The 17,370-nt window shown below is 50.9% G+C and overlaps 2 protein-coding genes across 3 annotated transcripts in view; both read right to left on the bottom strand.

Annotated features, from left to right (window-relative positions):
- Nucleotides 1-6,630, bottom strand: part of LOC115636637 (scavenger receptor class F member 1-like) — a 29,524-nt gene extending 22,894 nt beyond the window's left edge. For both annotated transcript variants that reach the window (XM_030537000.1, XM_030536998.1), the window contains exons 1-4: nucleotides 6,329-6,630; nucleotides 5,817-5,940; nucleotides 2,844-2,965; nucleotides 2,339-2,527 (exon numbers count right to left, since the gene is read on the bottom strand). In XM_030537000.1, coding sequence (XP_030392860.1) covers nucleotides 2,339-2,527; nucleotides 2,844-2,965; nucleotides 5,817-5,940; nucleotides 6,329-6,622 — 729 coding nt within the window. In that variant the 5' untranslated portion in view covers nucleotides 6,623-6,630. The remainder of the gene's footprint in view (nucleotides 1-2,338; nucleotides 2,528-2,843; nucleotides 2,966-5,816; nucleotides 5,941-6,328) is intronic.
- Nucleotides 6,631-9,202: 2,572 nt separating this feature from the next.
- The window catches only part of PRPF8 (pre-mRNA processing factor 8), a 31,231-nt gene continuing 23,063 nt past the window's right edge, over nucleotides 9,203-17,370 (bottom strand). The window contains exons 32-43 of the mRNA XM_030537158.1: nucleotides 16,688-16,879; nucleotides 15,735-15,972; nucleotides 15,320-15,448; nucleotides 14,542-14,655; nucleotides 14,088-14,261; nucleotides 13,500-13,693; nucleotides 12,803-13,042; nucleotides 12,560-12,701; nucleotides 12,051-12,191; nucleotides 11,765-11,904; nucleotides 10,577-10,779; nucleotides 9,203-9,602 (exon numbers count right to left, since the gene is read on the bottom strand). Of these exons, the coding sequence (XP_030393018.1) occupies nucleotides 9,448-9,602; nucleotides 10,577-10,779; nucleotides 11,765-11,904; nucleotides 12,051-12,191; nucleotides 12,560-12,701; nucleotides 12,803-13,042; nucleotides 13,500-13,693; nucleotides 14,088-14,261; nucleotides 14,542-14,655; nucleotides 15,320-15,448; nucleotides 15,735-15,972; nucleotides 16,688-16,879 (2,062 nt within the window). The 3' untranslated portion in view covers nucleotides 9,203-9,447. The remainder of the gene's footprint in view (nucleotides 9,603-10,576; nucleotides 10,780-11,764; nucleotides 11,905-12,050; nucleotides 12,192-12,559; nucleotides 12,702-12,802; nucleotides 13,043-13,499; nucleotides 13,694-14,087; nucleotides 14,262-14,541; nucleotides 14,656-15,319; nucleotides 15,449-15,734; nucleotides 15,973-16,687; nucleotides 16,880-17,370) is intronic.

Consider the following 17,370-nt stretch of genomic DNA (forward strand, 5'->3'; position numbering starts at 1 on the left):
AGCTAAGGATGTTTGGTTTTCCAGCACCTATCTAAAACAGAATCTCTGGTTGCAAAGTGGTCTCATGTATCACACATAGCCATCAGGGTTTTCTTGAAAACTCTCTCTCTGCCCTCTCTCCTTCACAAATACACACTGACAGCTTGAGATAGAGCAGACGCTGCTCTGGCCAGCACAGCTTTTCAGAGGTCAGGAGGATTCTTGTCCATTTCTCTGTATCAGAGGGTCTCAAGGATAAAGTTTACAGAGAGGCAGTGACGTGCACAACCACACAGCAATGCCATTCATGTGAGAGCCATCTCATAGACTCATATAGACTCTAGGACTGGAAGAGACCTCGAGAGGTCATCGAGTCCAGTCCCCTGCCCTCATGGCAGGACCAAATACTGTCTAGACCATCCCTAACAGACATTTATCTAACCTACTCTTAAATATCTCCGGAGATGGAGATTCCACAACTTCCCTAGGCAATCTATTCCAGGGTTTAACTACCCTGACAGTTAGGAACTTTTTCCTAATGTCCAACCTAAATCTCCCTTGCTGCAGCTTAAGCCCACTGCTTCTTGTGCTATCATTGGAGGCTAAAGTTAACAAGTTTTCTCCCTCCTCCTGACGACACCCTTTTAGATACCTGAAAACTGCTATCATGTCCCCTCTCAGTCTTCTCTTTTCCAAACTAAACAAACCCAATTCCTTCAGCCTTCCTTCATAGGTCATGTTCTCAAGACCTTTAATCATTCTTGTTGCTCTTCTCTGGACCCTCTCCAATTTCTCCACATCTTTCTTGAAATGCGGTGCCCAGAACAGGACACAATACTCCAGTTGAGGCCTAACCAGCGCAGAGTAAAGCGGAAGAATGACTTCTCGTGTCTTGTTTACAACACACCTGTTAATGCATCCCAGAATCACGTTTGCTTTTTTTGCAACAGTATCACACTGCTGACTCATATTAAGCTTGTGGTCCACTATGACCCCTAGATCTCTTTCTGCCACACTCCTTCCTAGACAGTCTCTTCCCATTCTGTATGTGTGAAACTGATTGTTCCTTCCTAAGTGGCGCACTTTGCATTTATCTTTATTGAACTTCATCCTGTTTACCTCAGATCATTTCTCCAATTTGTCCAGATCATTTTGAATTTTGACCCTGTCCTCCAAAGCAGTTGCAATCCCTCCCAGTTTGGTATCGTCTGCAAACTTAATAAGCGTACTTTCTATGCCAATATCTAAATCGTTGATGAAGATACTGAACAGAGCCAGTCCCAAAACAGACCTCTGCGGAACCCCACTTGTTATACTTTTCCAGCAGGATTGGGAGCCATTAATAACTACTCTCTGAGTACGGTTATCCAGCCAGTTATGCACCCACCTTATAGTAGCCTCATCTAAATTGTACTTTCCTAGTTTATCTATAAGAATATCACGCGAGACCGTATCAAATGCCTTACTAAAGTCTAGGTATATCACATCCACCGCTTCTCCCTTATCCACAAGGCTCGTTATCCTATCAAAGAATGCTATCAGATTAGTTTGACACTGGACTCAATTCTTTACTATTTATGTCCATTTGAAGATAACAAAATCCAGTGAGGTATGGGGAGAGCAGAAGGGAGTTCACCTTACTCTGCTGCATCACAAGCCTGTCCCAATAAGGCCCCACTCCCTCTCCTGAGGGGCAGGAAAGGTGACAATTAAGTCCAAAGCAAAATTCTAATGAGAAGCTATTAATAGGGAAATTGGTTGGCTCATAGAGGGCTAAATATTAACTCTAGGAAACCATTTCCACAGAGTTTAGACATGGTCTGTGATTTCCAAGATGACCACTGATTCTTCTTAAAGATAGGTGTGTTTGTTTCCCTCCAGCACCCTAGGATATCATCAGATGTTAATGCTTTTTCAGTTTCTCCAGAATTCTTGGGTATGAGCCATCTGGGCCTGGTGACCGGTCCTTAACTGTATGAATTTGTTCCAGTAGTTCTTCAGATACATAGGTCTCTGATAGCACCTCTACTTTATTACGTGAAAAGAACAGGTCTGGGACAGATATCTTGCCAGCATCCCCTGTGGTGGGGACTAAAGCAAACAAGTCACTTTATCACTGCAATATCCTTACCTTCCTTAATGCCTCCTTTTACTCCCTGCTAAAGCAGCAAACCCACTGATTCTCTAACAGGCTTCCTGACACCAACATCAGTTTCTCGCTAAGCCCTGATGTTTAGAGACTTAGAGCCCATGCAATGACCCATTACTGATTTACTGCAGCTTCATGCAGTGGCTAAGAGTTTATTCTGCACTAGAGATTCACAGTAGAATGGATATTGCAGGGCTCTGACTCACTCACCATATTGAGCCTAGGGGATGCTCCAGATGCAGCCCTGCTCAGTCTGTCAATTTCCCTCCGATTTTCCAGCACCATGGTCTCCAAATCCTCCTTCTTCTCCAGAGCACTCTTGAGCTGAACCTGGACCACAGCCAGTTTATGACGCAAGTCCTCATTCATAGACATGAAACGATTTAACTGCTCTTGCAGCTGAGAAACCAGATACAGGCAAGTGAGAGAGAGCTGTGAATACAGCTGCAGGCTCTGCTCTCGCACAGGGACACACAAGTGTGTGCAAGGCCATGGGCCACTCCCAGGAAAGGCAGAGAGGTATGGGCACATATAGGTGCTCAGATACTACAGTGCTGAGGATGGTATAAGAATCTATATAAAAACAATCTGCTCTTATAGCAAACACTCTGGCAAATATTACAGGGACACAATGGTGCCTGCAAGAACAGATCACACAGCATAGCTCCCCCACCCTTACAGCACTGGAATAAGCCACAGGCACCCTGCCTCTTACCGCCTCCGTGTCATGGTTCTTGCAGACTATCTCATGGGCTTGGGCCCGAATCTCATCCCTCTGCTTGTCCACCACCTCCTTCAAACGCAGCATCACTTCTCTCTCCTTCCGTAAGGTGCTGTCTAAAACCCAAACATCAAGAGAACAGGCATCAGTTGCAGCTCTGCCCTCCTGCTGAGCTCACAGACATGGCTACTCTAGAGAGTTTCACAGAACCCCCCTCTGCACCATTGCCAACACTGTCTCAGAGGCACTGATGTCTGCAATGCTAGGAGCTCCAGAGTAAATGGGCTCCTGCCTCCCACAGCCATTTTATGTAGCACATGCTAGACAGGCTGCCAGTAGGGTTAGATGACAAATTTCTGAGAACAGCTGCTGGAGCCAGAGCCATCCACACTGAGGCTCCCAATGTGGCTAACCCTAGTGAGCCTGGGCCAGGACTAGCTACCAGGGAGTCTGCAAGGTCCTCTACTGAAAGGGAGGCCATAGCATCTGCTACTGGAGTAACTCACAGATTAAGGGCAGAAGGTACCATTATAGTAATTTGGTTCCCTCCCCCACACACACCACATAACACAGGCCAAAGCATTGTAACCACCCTCCCCATACCTCTTCCCTATGAAGGAGCCAGACTGCCCCACACATCACCCCCCAATGGAGGCAGAAGTCACTTTGTAATTTTCTCAAGCACCAGTGAAAGATGGCAGCTGAACTGTGACCACAGCCTCAGCTTCTCCTTCCTCTCCCCCTTCGGGAGCTGACGTTACTGACATTGCCCAGCTAAATAACCAACTTATAGAATCTAGAGATCACAGAGACTCTCAGATCACCCACCTCCAGGGTATACACCTTCTTGGTATTATCCAAATATTTCCCCATTTATTTCCTCCCATTGCTCCTTATACTACCCTCACACAGCACCCTGAATGCCTCCTCCCTGGTGTGCCCCCATGTTACATGGATCTAACTCCCAATGGGCCCTTCTAGTCCCCAGCCACTTAGTTGGTCCTCTCCTAGCTTCTTCTCTCTCACCTACTGTATCTTTCTTACACTGGGGTACTCAGCAGAGAACATGCCCTTCGGCACTCCACCTGAAGGTGCAGAGCAGGACCATCCCCTCCCTTCCTCCCTCCCTCCTCCATGACAGGCTAGTCAACACTACACTCACCATTCTCCTGCTATGTCACATTGCCAACTCCTTCCTGACCCTAACCAGGCAGGCAGATAGCAGGGACTGACATCACTGAGGCCTCCTGTTAATTTATATGTTAAAGCCTGCCAACCGCGCATGCAGCCAGCCCATATAACAATACCTCCCCCTCACAGTTACCGTTGTTCTCACTGTTTCTTTAAACACACTTACTACTTCTTTCTTTAAGCTGTAAACTCTTTGGAGCAGGAACCATCTCTTACTATTGATTCAGGTATAGTGGGGTCTTAATCCAAGTAGCTCCCACCAGCTCCAATTTGCTGGAAACAGCTACACCTCTGTGACTCCAATTTCAAGTGCACTGGAGTAGAGAAGCAGGCCCTCTGCTAAGTGATGCTAGTTGCTGCTTCCTTACTCTATTTCTTCTTTTTACTTACAATTTTAAGAGTTGGTTGTTTAGATTCTGACTTACTCATCAATTACTAGACTCCCTGGTCACACGAAGGGTGGCTTTAATAAAGGAAATACAGTCAACCACCAACACTGAAAGATGCAACTAAAACAAACAACAACCTAGTATGGACAAGTGTAAAATTCCCAAACAGTAGCTGAAGCTTTCTTGGGCAAGGGACAATAGCCCAAGAGTACATTCAGTGCAATACAGTGATGGGTGCTCTGGAGCTACCCATGATGGAGGGACACTCATTCCGAGCTTACCATGTTTGATCCTAAGGATATGTCTAAACTGCGAAGTTGTCAACAAAACTTTTGTCTTTCACAGGTACAGGGGGGAGCCCCCCCATGAAAGACAAAAGTTTTGCCAACGCAAGTGGCAGTGTGAATGCAGCTCCTGCCGACAAAGAACGCTGATCGCGGGGCTGGAAGTATTTTGTCAGCAAAAGTGCTGACAAAGTACCGACAAAGAGCATTTATACACACTGACTTTTAGTGACAAGGCCATCCACACAGCCTTGTCACTAAAGGCTGCGTGGTGCAGACAAGCCCTAAAGGAGGATTTGACATGAACTATCTTTTCCCTAATTTAGTTAAAGTAGCTCCAACCTCTGACTAGAAACCACTTCCCCAAAGCTGCAGGCAGAACAGCTCTTGAAACAAGACATGAAAGGGACAAGTTGGGGTGTGTTTTAAAATACAAGTTTTACATTTGTAAAAGACAGACAGATTCACACAATCGCCTCACTGAATAACTTAAGGAGAAGAACGTCTTGTGGTTGAGGCAGCAGCTGGGACTCTGCAGACTTAGGTTCTGCTCCATGCTTTCTGTGCAATGACAACTTTAGGGTGGGTAAAAGGTGTGTTTAGTAAGAGATCCTACAACCTATGCACCACTGCTAGCACCTCTGGGAGCCCTAATATAGGCAAGGCTTCTAGTTAAACTTACTAGAAACTTCCATGCCCTGCCTAGTTCAGAACTCCCCAGTGCTAACACCTGTGCAACTGAACAAGGCGTATTTTCCATAAGGTCCCTAGTATAGACAGCATTACTCTGTACCTCAGTTCTTTACCTATGAGGTGGAACACCACCACTCTGCCTCCAAGGCACTATGCAGACCATTCAGAGTTTGCAGTTGCTCAGAAATCAGAGTAAAGCCTTTACACAAATATAACCAGAGAATCCCAGAGAACACAGCGGCCTGTGAGCCAGGGCACTAACTTGATTTCTGTAAGCAACATATGCATTCAGATAACTACAGCTTAACCACCACAGAAGAAATGTCACTGCACTGACCCCCCAGCAGCAGTGACAGCTGTGGAAGGGATTCAGCAGCAGCTCTCCACCCTCCTTGCCCAGGGACACCCACCTTCCTGGGACTGGCTTTCTGTAAGCTGTGCCAGGAGCTTTTGGTTTTCTTCCTCCAGCTGGGCCAACTGGTTCTGGAGAACATGCTCCTTCCTCTGAGCTTCAGACAACTTCTGCTCCAGATCCTGAAGGGCAGATCCAGAGAGATCAGCTCCCCTACTACCCCCAGCCAAATCTACTATGCCTTGGCTGATGGGGCAGCGGCGTGGATCATACCCGGGCATACTGCTCCCATGGCCCTTCCGCTCTGCAGCCAGTCTGCTGTGGGGCACCGCTGCCAGCCCAGCTCTGGGCAGCAACCCCCGCAGGAGCCAGAGGGCTCGGGGAGAAGCCAGGCTCTGCTCGCCTGGAGAACTGCCATGACCGGGGACTGGGCAGGGCTGCCCGGAGCCGGGAACGGGTCGCTCGGCGATTCCCTCCCTCGGGGGCGGCCGGGAGCCCGGGCCCGAGCCAGTCTGGCCGCTCCCGTTCCGGTGACTGAGGCTGCCGAGCCCGCCGCTCGCTCACACTCACCGACGCCCCAGGGGCCGCCGCCGCCTCCTCCCGCCGCCGCTCCCCGCACAGGCTCTGCAGCGTCCGCAGCAGCGTCTCGGCCGGCTCGCGGCGGCTGGACTCTGCCCCAGCCGGGCCCGCCAGCGCCTCCAGTAACTCCAGCAGCCGCACCACCTGCGGCACCAGCCCGGCCACCGCCTCCGGCCCGAAGCGCCCCGAGAGCCGCTGGAGCTCGGCCCCCAGCGCCCCGGCCATGCGGTACACGTGCTCCGGGGCCAGGCGGCCAGCGGGCGTCCGCCACAGCGGCTCCTCCATGGCCCCGCGGCCGCTCCGGCCTCCGGCCGCCTTAAAGCCGCGCACGCGCCCGGCAGTCTGCGCCGGGCCGCCGCCCTGAGGCGCTCGGGCCGTTAGCGCGGCGCGCGGCAGCCCCGCCCCCAGTGGCCTCTCGCGCGGCCCCCGGCGTGCGCGCGCTGCGGGCCCGGCCCCGGGACGCCCCCTGCCCGCTCGGTGCGCTCCACGCGGGCTCGCCAGCCAGGCGGCCTTAAAGGAGCAGGGGCCCTTTCGCCTCCCGCCGCATTAGCAAGGGCCGGGGGCGCGTGGCCGCCGCTGCCGAAGGGGGCTGCTGCGACGTTGGGGCCGCGCTGAGCGTGGGGCGCGATGCTCGAGGCGGCGACCCGCCCCCCCCCCGCCATGCTGCCGCCAGCGCTGGCCCAGGCCCCCCCCCCAGCCCTGCTGCCGCCAGCGCTGGCCCAGGCCCCCCAGCGCTGGCCCAGGCCCCCCGGCCCTCCCCCCCCTGCTGCCGGCAGCCCTGGCCCAGGCCCCCCGCCCCGCCATGCTGCCGCCAGCGCTGGCCCAGGCCCCCCGGCCCTCCCCCGCCCCGCCATGCTGCGGCCAGCGCTGGCCCAGGCCCCCCGGCCCGCCCTGCTGCCGCCAGCGCTGGCCCAGGCCCCCCAGCGCTGGCCCAGGCCCCCCGGCCCTCCCCCCCCTGCTGCCGCCAGCGCTGGCCCAGGCCCCCCCCCCAGCCCTGCTGCCGCCAGCGCTGGCCCAGGCCCCCCGGCCCTCCCCCGCCCCGCCATGCTGCGGCCAGCGCTGGCCCAGGCCCCCCGGCCCGCCCTGCTGCCGCCAGCGCTGGCCCAGGCCCCCCAGCGCTGGCCCAGGCTCCCCCCCAGCCCTGCTGCCGCCAGCGCTAGCCCAGCAGGCACCACTTTTTAAAACGTGCTGAAGGGAAGTGGCTGCTTCCCCTGAGCCCCGATAGCCACGCTGCTGGGCCCAGTCTGCCGCAGCTTGGGAAGCCGGGCCAGTGAAAACGTTACCTCCCATCAGAGCTGGGGCAGGTGAGAGCGGAGACCGGCCAGAGCATGGCACAGTCCAGCCCTCGCGGTGGTGTCTGACCCGCTCTGAGTTACCCCCCACTTCACAGGCAGGAAGCTGGGCAATGTTCTAGCCAGACAGGCCACTTCCGGACCATCCTCCTCCCTGGGCATCTTGTCCTGCTCAGGGCCAGTCAGGACGCTGCTGCTCCAAGGCCTAGTCTAGGACCACCTCTCTCCTTCCATCCCTCCCCCGGTTCCACAACAACCTGCTTGTGCCCACTTTCAAAGGCCCTTCATAGCAAATCCCACCCAATCACTTCTCCTTAGTTAAAGCATTGTCACTGTCTGCCTCTGAGCAGTGCAGTCTCTTACCACCACCTTATATTTTCAGACAAGCCCCTTCATGCTCTCATACTGCCCTCTTTGGGAGGATTGAGAATAAATGTGAAATTAAAGGAGTTCTCTTTTTACCAAATTCAAGCAAATGTGTTGTAAAGAAAAGGCTTTCCTACTACTTGTTAATCAGGGCCTGAAAATAATGAGTTATAAGACCAGAAGAATGGAGTAGGGAGAATATCTGTTTTAAAAAAATGAGAGACGGGAAAGCTTCTAGAACAATAGGGATTACTGCAGATGCTCTTAAAAAGCCAACATGGACCTTCCCACCCCAGAGTGTTCTCTTAAAAGTAAAGCTTATGCAAACCCCGATACAAGGCAAAAGCTATTGGTCAGCAGGAAGGAGGAGGAGGAAGAGGAGGAAAGACTTTGGGAGAAAGGAAGTTCTAAATCTTATCTGGATTAAAACTGAAAATTAGAGTAAACTGCTTCAAATTAGTTGGTAAGAGTAGTGGTAATTGGCTATAAAATCTGTTTAAGGATATGGAGAGTTATGAATCTGAGGGTTTTGTTAGACCCTACCTACTCATGCTGGAGCACACCAGGATGAGATGGTTTTCCCTAAATTTGGCCAATGTGTAAGTAGACTAATCATATCCTCACAAATACTTTCTCTGTATTGGATGTAGTGACTACTTATTGTTAGGAAGTTTAGAGTAATTGTATAAATACCATTCAGCCTTTGGATTTAAATAAAGGAATTTATGATTAAGTTAGCACAACACTAATACCTTGCATAAATAATACCAACAGAGGAACTCTCCATAAATATGCATAACACTATCTCACCATTATCCTCCTTTAAGTCCCTCTTTAAAATTCCCCTTTGCTGGGATGCTTACAAAATAAAACTGACCACAGCTAAACTCCCACTGTGCTAAGACCACGTACTATCCTGATCAGTATGGTCTCATTGCTTCCTTGTACTCCTGTCTGTCCCCATCTGTTGTTTCATCTTTTACTCAACTGTAAACTTTGAGACAGGGACAGTTCCCCCCCCATTTGTACAATGGATTCCTGATCCATGACTAGGGCTCCTAGATGCTACAACTCTTAAGTAACAGCCACAAGCTTAACTATGCACAATTAAGAATCTTAGCATGAGTGACTTCCAAGGTCACCGGAAATTGGTGGCAGAGCCAGAAACTGAAGCCAGCTTTCATACCGATAAGGCACGAAGACAATGTAGAGTTCCCAGTTATATAAAATTTATTAAGCCATTCTCCAAAATCACAAAGTACATTTGGACTGACACTTTACACAAATCCTGCCGTCAGTGACTAGACACAAAAGCATCTAAAGCAATGAACACTGAAAGCAATACAGGGGAATGCCTGCAGATCACTAACTCTTCTGGGGCAAGGTAAGTACTGTTGAATATCAACAGTACTAAGTCTTTTCTGAGTCTGGGTGAATTCTGGGAGCCCAGGTTTATGCATAGAGATCCTCTCGGTCTGCAGAGTAGACCTCCCCTTCCTGCAACAAGGCGAAGTTGAGGAAGTGAGATGGGCGATGGACCTCATGGTAAAACTCCTTGGGATTCGCTAGCTGCAGCTCATACTTCATGTTGGGATCATGACGAACACCTGGAATTAAGCAGTCCCATTTCAGTCCCCATGCCTGAGACTTCAGCCATTTCCATCCACATAGCTTACCCTGTTCTTCATAACCCCCTGCAGGAAGCAACTAAACATGTTTAAGGTACAAGACTGATGTGATTAACACATGAGCTGGACAGGTTTCCTTCCTCTTTAGCTTTCACAGAATCATTACAAGCCCCTACTAGAAAAGAATTCTCACCTGCAGTTGGGTGGAAGTATCAAGAGATTTGAAACAGGGAGGGGGAAGGAGGAGGGTGCAAGGCGTGTTCCCACACAGTGTCTTTAGGCTGAGCTCTTTGCTTACTTGCATCTCTCCTGTCCCCCCAAAAGCTCACCATCTGCCATCCTTCTGTCCCTCTCTATTTCAGGCACTCCTTGCAAATCCCAGCCCCTTTCCTCATGCCAAGAGTTGTGTTCCCCATTCTTGTGCCATGCCACCTGTATTCCCCCTATTATTGTTCTTTGTGTGGGAAGTCATTCAGGGTGTCAATGTGTTAGATGCTATTAGGAGGATAGGCAGAGAAGAGATAGGGATACTGTTATGCTGAAAGACATTAAATGGTACCATCAGCCAATCTGATCTACAGACAGATGTGCTTGAAACTGGCTCTACTAAACACATGGCAGGAGCTCTGTGACCCATTTCTCCCCTTCCAGTTTTCTAATTTGCCTTAAAAAAAATAAAATAAAAAAACCCAATAGGATTCTGCCCATTGATGCCTAGAACTTTCCCTGAAATTCTGGCCTTCATCAGATGAGGCATTCAGAAGTTACCATGTCATAGACAGACACCAAGGAATTGAGTGTAGGGCTTTGAAAACTCAGTCAACAAGCTGCTCAGATGTGATACAGGGCTCACAGCACCAATAACATTCCCCTTCCCGTAACTGCCCGAGGAGGCGCACAGCCTCCACTTCTCCAAGGACAGTCAGCTAAGGTCTGTGCTGGTAGGGACTCACCCATGAAGTTGTAGTTCCAGGATCCCTGTGCTGGTACCATAAAGAAGCCCAGGAAGCGGTCTGACAGCAACATTTGCACCCTCTCATAGTGGGATGGCAGGTAGCCCTTAGGGTTGTTTCCTTTGTCTGTATTCTGCCTGCCCCACTCATACCCACTGGGAGTCAGCTTGTAGGCGGTCAGAGTACAGGAGCCCGGGGTAAAACTGAAGAGAAGGAAAGTTGTAGTGAGCCAAAACTGAAAATCAGGTGAACCCTGAGACTAAAGGGAGGAAGCTAAGTGCAAACATTTCCCCCCCCCCCCAGCTGAAATACTACCTCTAGCTCAGGGATGGGCAAACTTTTTGGCCCAAGGGCCACATCTGGGGATGGAAATTGTATGGCAGGCCATAAATGCTCTTGAAATTGGGGGCTGGAGTGCAGGAGGGGGTGAGGGCTCTGAGATGGGCCCAGAAATTGGAAGTTAAGGGTGGAGGAGGGGGCTCCGGGCTAGGAGAGGTGAGGGCTCCAGCTGTGGGGTGCAGGCTCGGGGGTGGGGCTGGAGGTACAGGAGGTTGCTCCGGGCTGGGACTGAGGGGGATCAGCTTTGGGGCAGGAGGTCAGGGTGCAGGGAATCCAGGCTCCAACCAGCGCTTACTTCAAGCAGCTCAGAGAAGCAGTGGCATGTCCCCCCCCCTGGCTCCTATGCGGAGGTGCGGCCAGGTGGCTCTGCGTGCTGCTGCATCCGCAGGTGCCACCCCTGCAGCTCCCACTGGCCGCGGTTCCTGTCCATGGCACAAACAGAGCAGGAAAAGCTCCAGACTCCTCTCCCCAGCTGGCGCTCGAGGGCCAGATTAAAATGTCTGAAAGGCTGGATGTGGCCCCTGGGCCATGTTATCCCACCCCTGCTTTAGCTCATAGTCTAAGTGATCCACTTCTACAAAGTGAGTGCAACATGTTGAGCCTGTCTCCTACACCTCCCAGTCTTACCTTACTTTAATCTAGGTGCTAAACCTGCAAACACAGAATAGATTCTGATCTCCACCCATGCTCCCAAAGATAGGCAGCTCACAGCATGCACATTCCAAACCTGGCCACAGCTAGTCTTCAGAGGCCTGGATTTAGATTATTTTTCCTCCATCTGGCTCAGGCAGCCTACAGAAGCCAGGACCCAGGGGATATTTCTAGTGAAGACCTGGCTGCCTTGTGCACCTGCAGGTGATGATGATGGTTTTCTCCCCATCCCATGAGGGATTATCAGCCATGACCTTGGCGTGTGTGGTGACGTCCTGCGGCGAGAGCTGAGGGGACTCATTCGGTTGCGTGTGAATCCACCCCAGGGGCTCCATTTCCTAATGAGAGAAGGCTTGTTAGAGGCAGTGACTGGTAGGTGAGCTCACACACATATTATAGCCTGTCTATAAATCATTGGAGTAAATGCTTTCCTTTCCCCAAAGCGGAATGGACCCCAAGTGAGGGACACAGGAATGAGACTCACCTTGAGGTACTCATGTTGCGGCAGCTGGCCAGGGAGATGCACTGTCTGATGAGTTCCCCATTGGGGCACCATCACAATGCACCGGATCTCCTTCACTTGGGGATTATCTGGAGGGCTCACACCATACAGGTACCCTGCAATCTAGAAATACGCACAAACATAAGTAAAATCCTTGGGTGTTTTCCTGTAAGGCCATTACAACAGGGTGCACCCACTCTACCTTGTGTTTCCAAGATCAACAGCCCTTTGTTTGGGGATCCTCAAAAGCAGAGGGAGCATCCCAATTTTTTTTCAGTGGTAGAAGCAATTACTACACAGGAGTGGGGCCATGGAGTTTTTGGAGCTGAAATGGAATTCAGCTAGTGTGCATAGCACCATTACTGATGTTCAGTGGAATTCACCACCACCTCTGGGCCTTAGAGAACCAGAGGCAGGGTTGCGCCTCCAGGACTGACATGTCCCAGTGTGATGAGCTGGCTTTTAAATGTAGGCTTGCTGCATAGACTCACTTGGGCCCTGAGGTCTGAGATGCAGATGAATTTCTTCAGCACATTCTTGGGAAGGATGTAGGTGTAGCCTGTTTCCTTGATGTCATCAGATGAGACATAGATGTGGTTTGTTCTCAAGTGGAGATTGGCAGCAGAGATTGCTCTGTGAATAGGAGATATTATCCAGCAGCTCAGTAACAGACCTCACCTGACTGCACTCGTCTTTCCCACCCAGCACAGCAAGCCCCAGACCCCTTCCATTACCTGACTCGCCACTCTGTCTTGGAGGAGAAGGTCTGAGTTTCATAGTTGCTGGTCGTGGAGGTGATGATTTCATCACCATGCTTGTTAACAGTACGGGTTTGCGTGGCCGTCAGCTGAGACTGCTCCTTGGTTTGCTTCTCAATCTCTGCAATCTGTTGTCTCTGCTGAGAGGGGGCAGAGATCTCCATTCCCAGGATAATATCTCGGATCTCCGATTGCGTCAGGGATGCCACATTCACACTGAAAAAGAAAACTCACTGTGGATAAATGTTCTAAGATGTATTCCTGAAACACCCTCCCTCACCAAGACATGTGCTCACAGAACACTAGCTAGGGGAAGAGTGGAGCAAGACCCAGTTGGGCAGAGGAAAGTGGTTCATAGACTTATTGAGTGCTGCCTCCACCTCAACAGCCCTTCAGCAGATGCAGGCACAAATGCTCTCACTTTATACATGCCACGGAAGTTTTGATGCAGACACTTCATCTTCTTAGCTGAAAGTGATTAACCGAAATAACCAGCTTCCCTATTGATCCAGGGCTTTCAACTATTTGTGGGGGGAGAAAGCAGAGGAGGCCAACGGGCCCCCTTTAAGCCTCCCTCTCTGCCAGGTGGAGGAGTCTGGTAGTACAGTTGTTACTGTAGCAGAGAAGGGGGTGGTAAGGGCTGATCCTATGCTGACAGATCTCTGCTGCTTACTTGTTCTTTTTCCCATAGTCAGCGAGGATCAGGTCCTTGAGCTGCACCTCCACCTTGATCCACTCCTCATCTGTCAGGGTGGGCCAGATGTGGTGAGGCTCCGTTATGGTGGTCTTGTCTGGTTTCAGGATCACTTTGGCACGGTCGTTGTTTACATGCAGTGCCCGGAGAATCAGGATCAGACGTGAGAACGCCTATGGGAAGAGAGATGCAGCCATTCAGCAAGGAGAAAAGCCTGACATACAAGAAGATATTGGTGATTTACTCCTACCTCAGGGGACAGTTATGTTGCAGATACAACACAAAGACAGTTCTGAAGTGAATTGTCATTGATGGAGAAAACCACAAGCACAGTTTAGTGCCACTGCTGGGACTGAGGCTTCCTGGCACAGCAAGTCCCTGAATAAAGGATGGGGATCCCTGCCTCGTTTTGCTGCATGTACATGGCAGCAAACCAATTTCCGTCTAGGCAACCATCCTGCACTGCTTTGACATGCAGCAGTTGCAAAGGGGACCCTCACCTACGACTATCAACTATAATACAAATAATTTGCAAAGCAGCCATTCGGGGTGGAACCCAGACCTCACCGTGTAGGAGGAGATGGTTTTCAGCCAATCATCATAAAGGTTGAAGAGAACCATTTGGGGCTCAGTAGCCTTCAGGATGAGATCTCCAAACTTCTCAACTTTCAGGCAGGCCTGGAAGGGCAGCTGCAGCTCTGATCCTTTAATCACAATGTTTGGGAAATCCAGCAAGTGCACCTGGAGTTCAAAGAGAGAGAGAGAGAAAGAAAGAACAGGAATAAAACCACACAAATTCTTCAGTATCTCCACCTGCCCCTATATAGAGCACAGAACCTGATCTAGAGCTCCACCGTGGAGCTGCTTAAGGGATTAATGCCTGTGCAACACCATATTTAATGCATTGATACAGAAAACTTACCCCTCACTTGCCCACTATGAAGTAAAACATAACCCCCTGCTCTACAATATCTAAAGGATTTTATAATGGCGCCCATCCTCATAGTATCTGATCCTTTACCTCAAGTGGGTCCAGCATGCCCTTCCTGGTGACTATGATCTGCTTGGGCTGCTCCTCCACAGGGAGGGAGCGAATCAGGGCAGCCACTTCCTCAGCAGTCTTCCACTTGGCCAGCTACAGAGGAAGACAAGGTTAGAATACGATTGCACACACCACCCACCCCTTCACAGGAGAAAACAGCCTGACCCTTGGGGATAAGAGGAACCCTTGAGTAAGCACCACAGCATGGGTCAGCACAGTGAAATGCTCCTGTTAATGAGTGGGCTGGGCAATTACACCATCTCACTGTGCTCCACCAGCATATCCCCAGTCCAGCTGGGGAAGTGAACTGATTATAAAGCCTAAGGGGAGTCAATTCAACCAGTCACTTTGTCATGAACCCTCTCAGCCTCATGTCACTGGCACTCCCTCTGTCTGGAGGCACTATCCACTAGAGTAGTGTTGTGAGTGAACTACTTGCCAAGCCTTGGTGCTGGTGGGGGAAGGCAGACAAGTTTGGGTTCCAGCCCATGGGCCCTGCTTAGGAGTGCGGGCTCTTTACACCCCCAAAAAGCCCAGAGCTCTGACAAAAATGCACCATTAACAGTGAAATCAAGGAGTCCTGTCCTATAGTAGAGATTGGGCTTAGATCTCACTTTATTGGGACTTCCCAGTGCTCCAGAGACCTATCAAGCTCCCACATGGAGGAGACTCCTGCTCTCTGTTACTAAATAAGTCTCCAGAAGTAGCTAGAGTGATTCCCTGGTCCACTGTCCCCCATACAGTCCCTGGCTCCTACCTGGCCCAGACGCTTCTGTCCTGCCCACACAGAGGTATGGATAATCTTTAGGAAGAGCTGCCCAGTCCTGGGATTGAAGATGAAAATGGCCCCATTGATGGGCTTTGTGGTCAAGTTCCCTTCAAAGGTCTGGAAAAAACACCAAGGTGAAAATGCTAATGTGAGCTGTATCTGCTGGGACCAAACAGTGACAGGACAGCAAAAACCTGTGTAATGAGTTCTGGTTCCCAGCCCCACATAAATGTAACAGCTTCTGTGTATGCACTGCACAAACTTCCATGTCCATTAGTTCCCAGGCTCACCAGAATCCAACAGATTACGTCATCCCTGCCCCCAGACTCCCCAAGGCACAGTACGTTAGACAGCCCTCCTTCCTATTCCATCATCAAAGGTTCCTCCCACCTGCTGCGCTCACCTTGTGAATGGTAACTCTGTACACATTGGTGTCATCTACAAACCAGATGATCTGATTGGAGAAGAGTTCCCCATAGTTCTGGGAGGAGAGATAGGGTTCTGTGGGCTCTGATGAGTAAAGCTGCAGCCCCTTGCGGATACGCTCCCTCAGTACATACAGTGCCGGATTTGCCTTCATAATCTTGGCCATGGCCTGCTGAATCAGAGGCTTGCTTCCAGGGAACCAGTTCCCATAAGCACTAGGGAGGAAGCAGCACAACATTGGGTCAGTAGCAGATTTCATCACAACAACAGCTCAAGATCTGAAAGGCAGCAGCAGCCTTTACCCAGAAAAGAGGCTTGGAGCACTGCCCCTCCCCACATGGGCAGGAGCAGATGCTGCAGCCATCAGCACGTCCCATAGCGGAGATGTGGTCCATCTCTGGCCCCAGCACACTGCTCTCCTCACAATGTCCTTGGGAGTTGTTCATTTGGCTACTCCTCCCTTCACTTCCCCATACAATGACCGGGGGGGGGGGGGGGGCACAAAGAGCACAGCAGTCCCCAAAGCAGCTGCTCCACTGGTGCTGGGGACCCCAGGGAACTGGCCTGGCCTTCAGAAACTGCTCCCCGTTCTGTTAGTGAACAGTTAGCACTATAGACAGACATGGCTCTATCTTTCAGGCCCAGAGTGAGCCTGCAAAGAAATCCCCCAGTTAAGAATGCAAGCGATCCCATGACTGGGCCAGGAAAACTGATTTGCTGTGACACAACCCACAATTATTAAAAACTTGGCAGTTAGCTAGGTCTCGCCCCATTCATTGTGTGTATCCTTCCTGTGCCACCCCCTCCCTCTCTGCTACCCTTACTGGCACAGAGCCTGCTCTGTTTCTTCTGATGCATACCCAAGGCGCCATCAGCACTGTGAAAGTTTTGGCAATAAAGACGTTGCAGTCTCAAGGCGAGGGGTCATACCTGTGCAGATTATAGGCCAGGTCAATAGCAATGAGCACGCCAGTGGGGGAGGGGTAGATACTCATGTTGTCTGTGGTGTAATCCAGGAACTTGGCTCTTGCGTATCGCTCAATGTCATGAGAGTCATAGTCGCCCCACCGCAGCTGGATATCAATCCAGTATTTCTGAGTAGTGGTACTGTCCATCACATCCCTGGGGAGTAGAAAAGAAAAACGGCCATTAACTCCTACCTCCCAAAGGACAGCTGCAGCCAGACCATGCTGCAGTTGTGGCATCACCACCCTTGACAAATAGCACTTACTGCCAAGTCTCAGCACTAAAGCCAATTGTTAATTATGCAGAGACAGTAAAGACCCAAGTTTAGGGAAACTTCATTGTCACATTGGTGCAGAGATGTTTGATGGGACAGTGATCTGAAGGAGATCAGCCTCAGTTCCATATTGGCTCAGATCAAGAAGAATTGCTATTGGTCTTACATTTAACTGGAAGGGGTCACGACCCCCTGAGGAAAGTATTCGGTGAGGGCTGAGCCACATGAAATGTGGGGTGAGGTGCACCTGTAAAGGGACTGACTCCAGTCCCTATCTTAGGCCTCCAGGACAGCAGGGTCACCAGCAGCACTACATTTAGTGCTGTGGCTCCTTCAACGTTGAGTGGTAGAAGTGAAGTGCTTCAGGGAGAGG

This window comes from Gopherus evgoodei, chromosome 17 (assembly GCF_007399415.2).
Source record: "Gopherus evgoodei ecotype Sinaloan lineage chromosome 17, rGopEvg1_v1.p, whole genome shotgun sequence".
NCBI classification, from domain to species: Eukaryota; Metazoa; Chordata; order Testudines; family Testudinidae; genus Gopherus; species Gopherus evgoodei.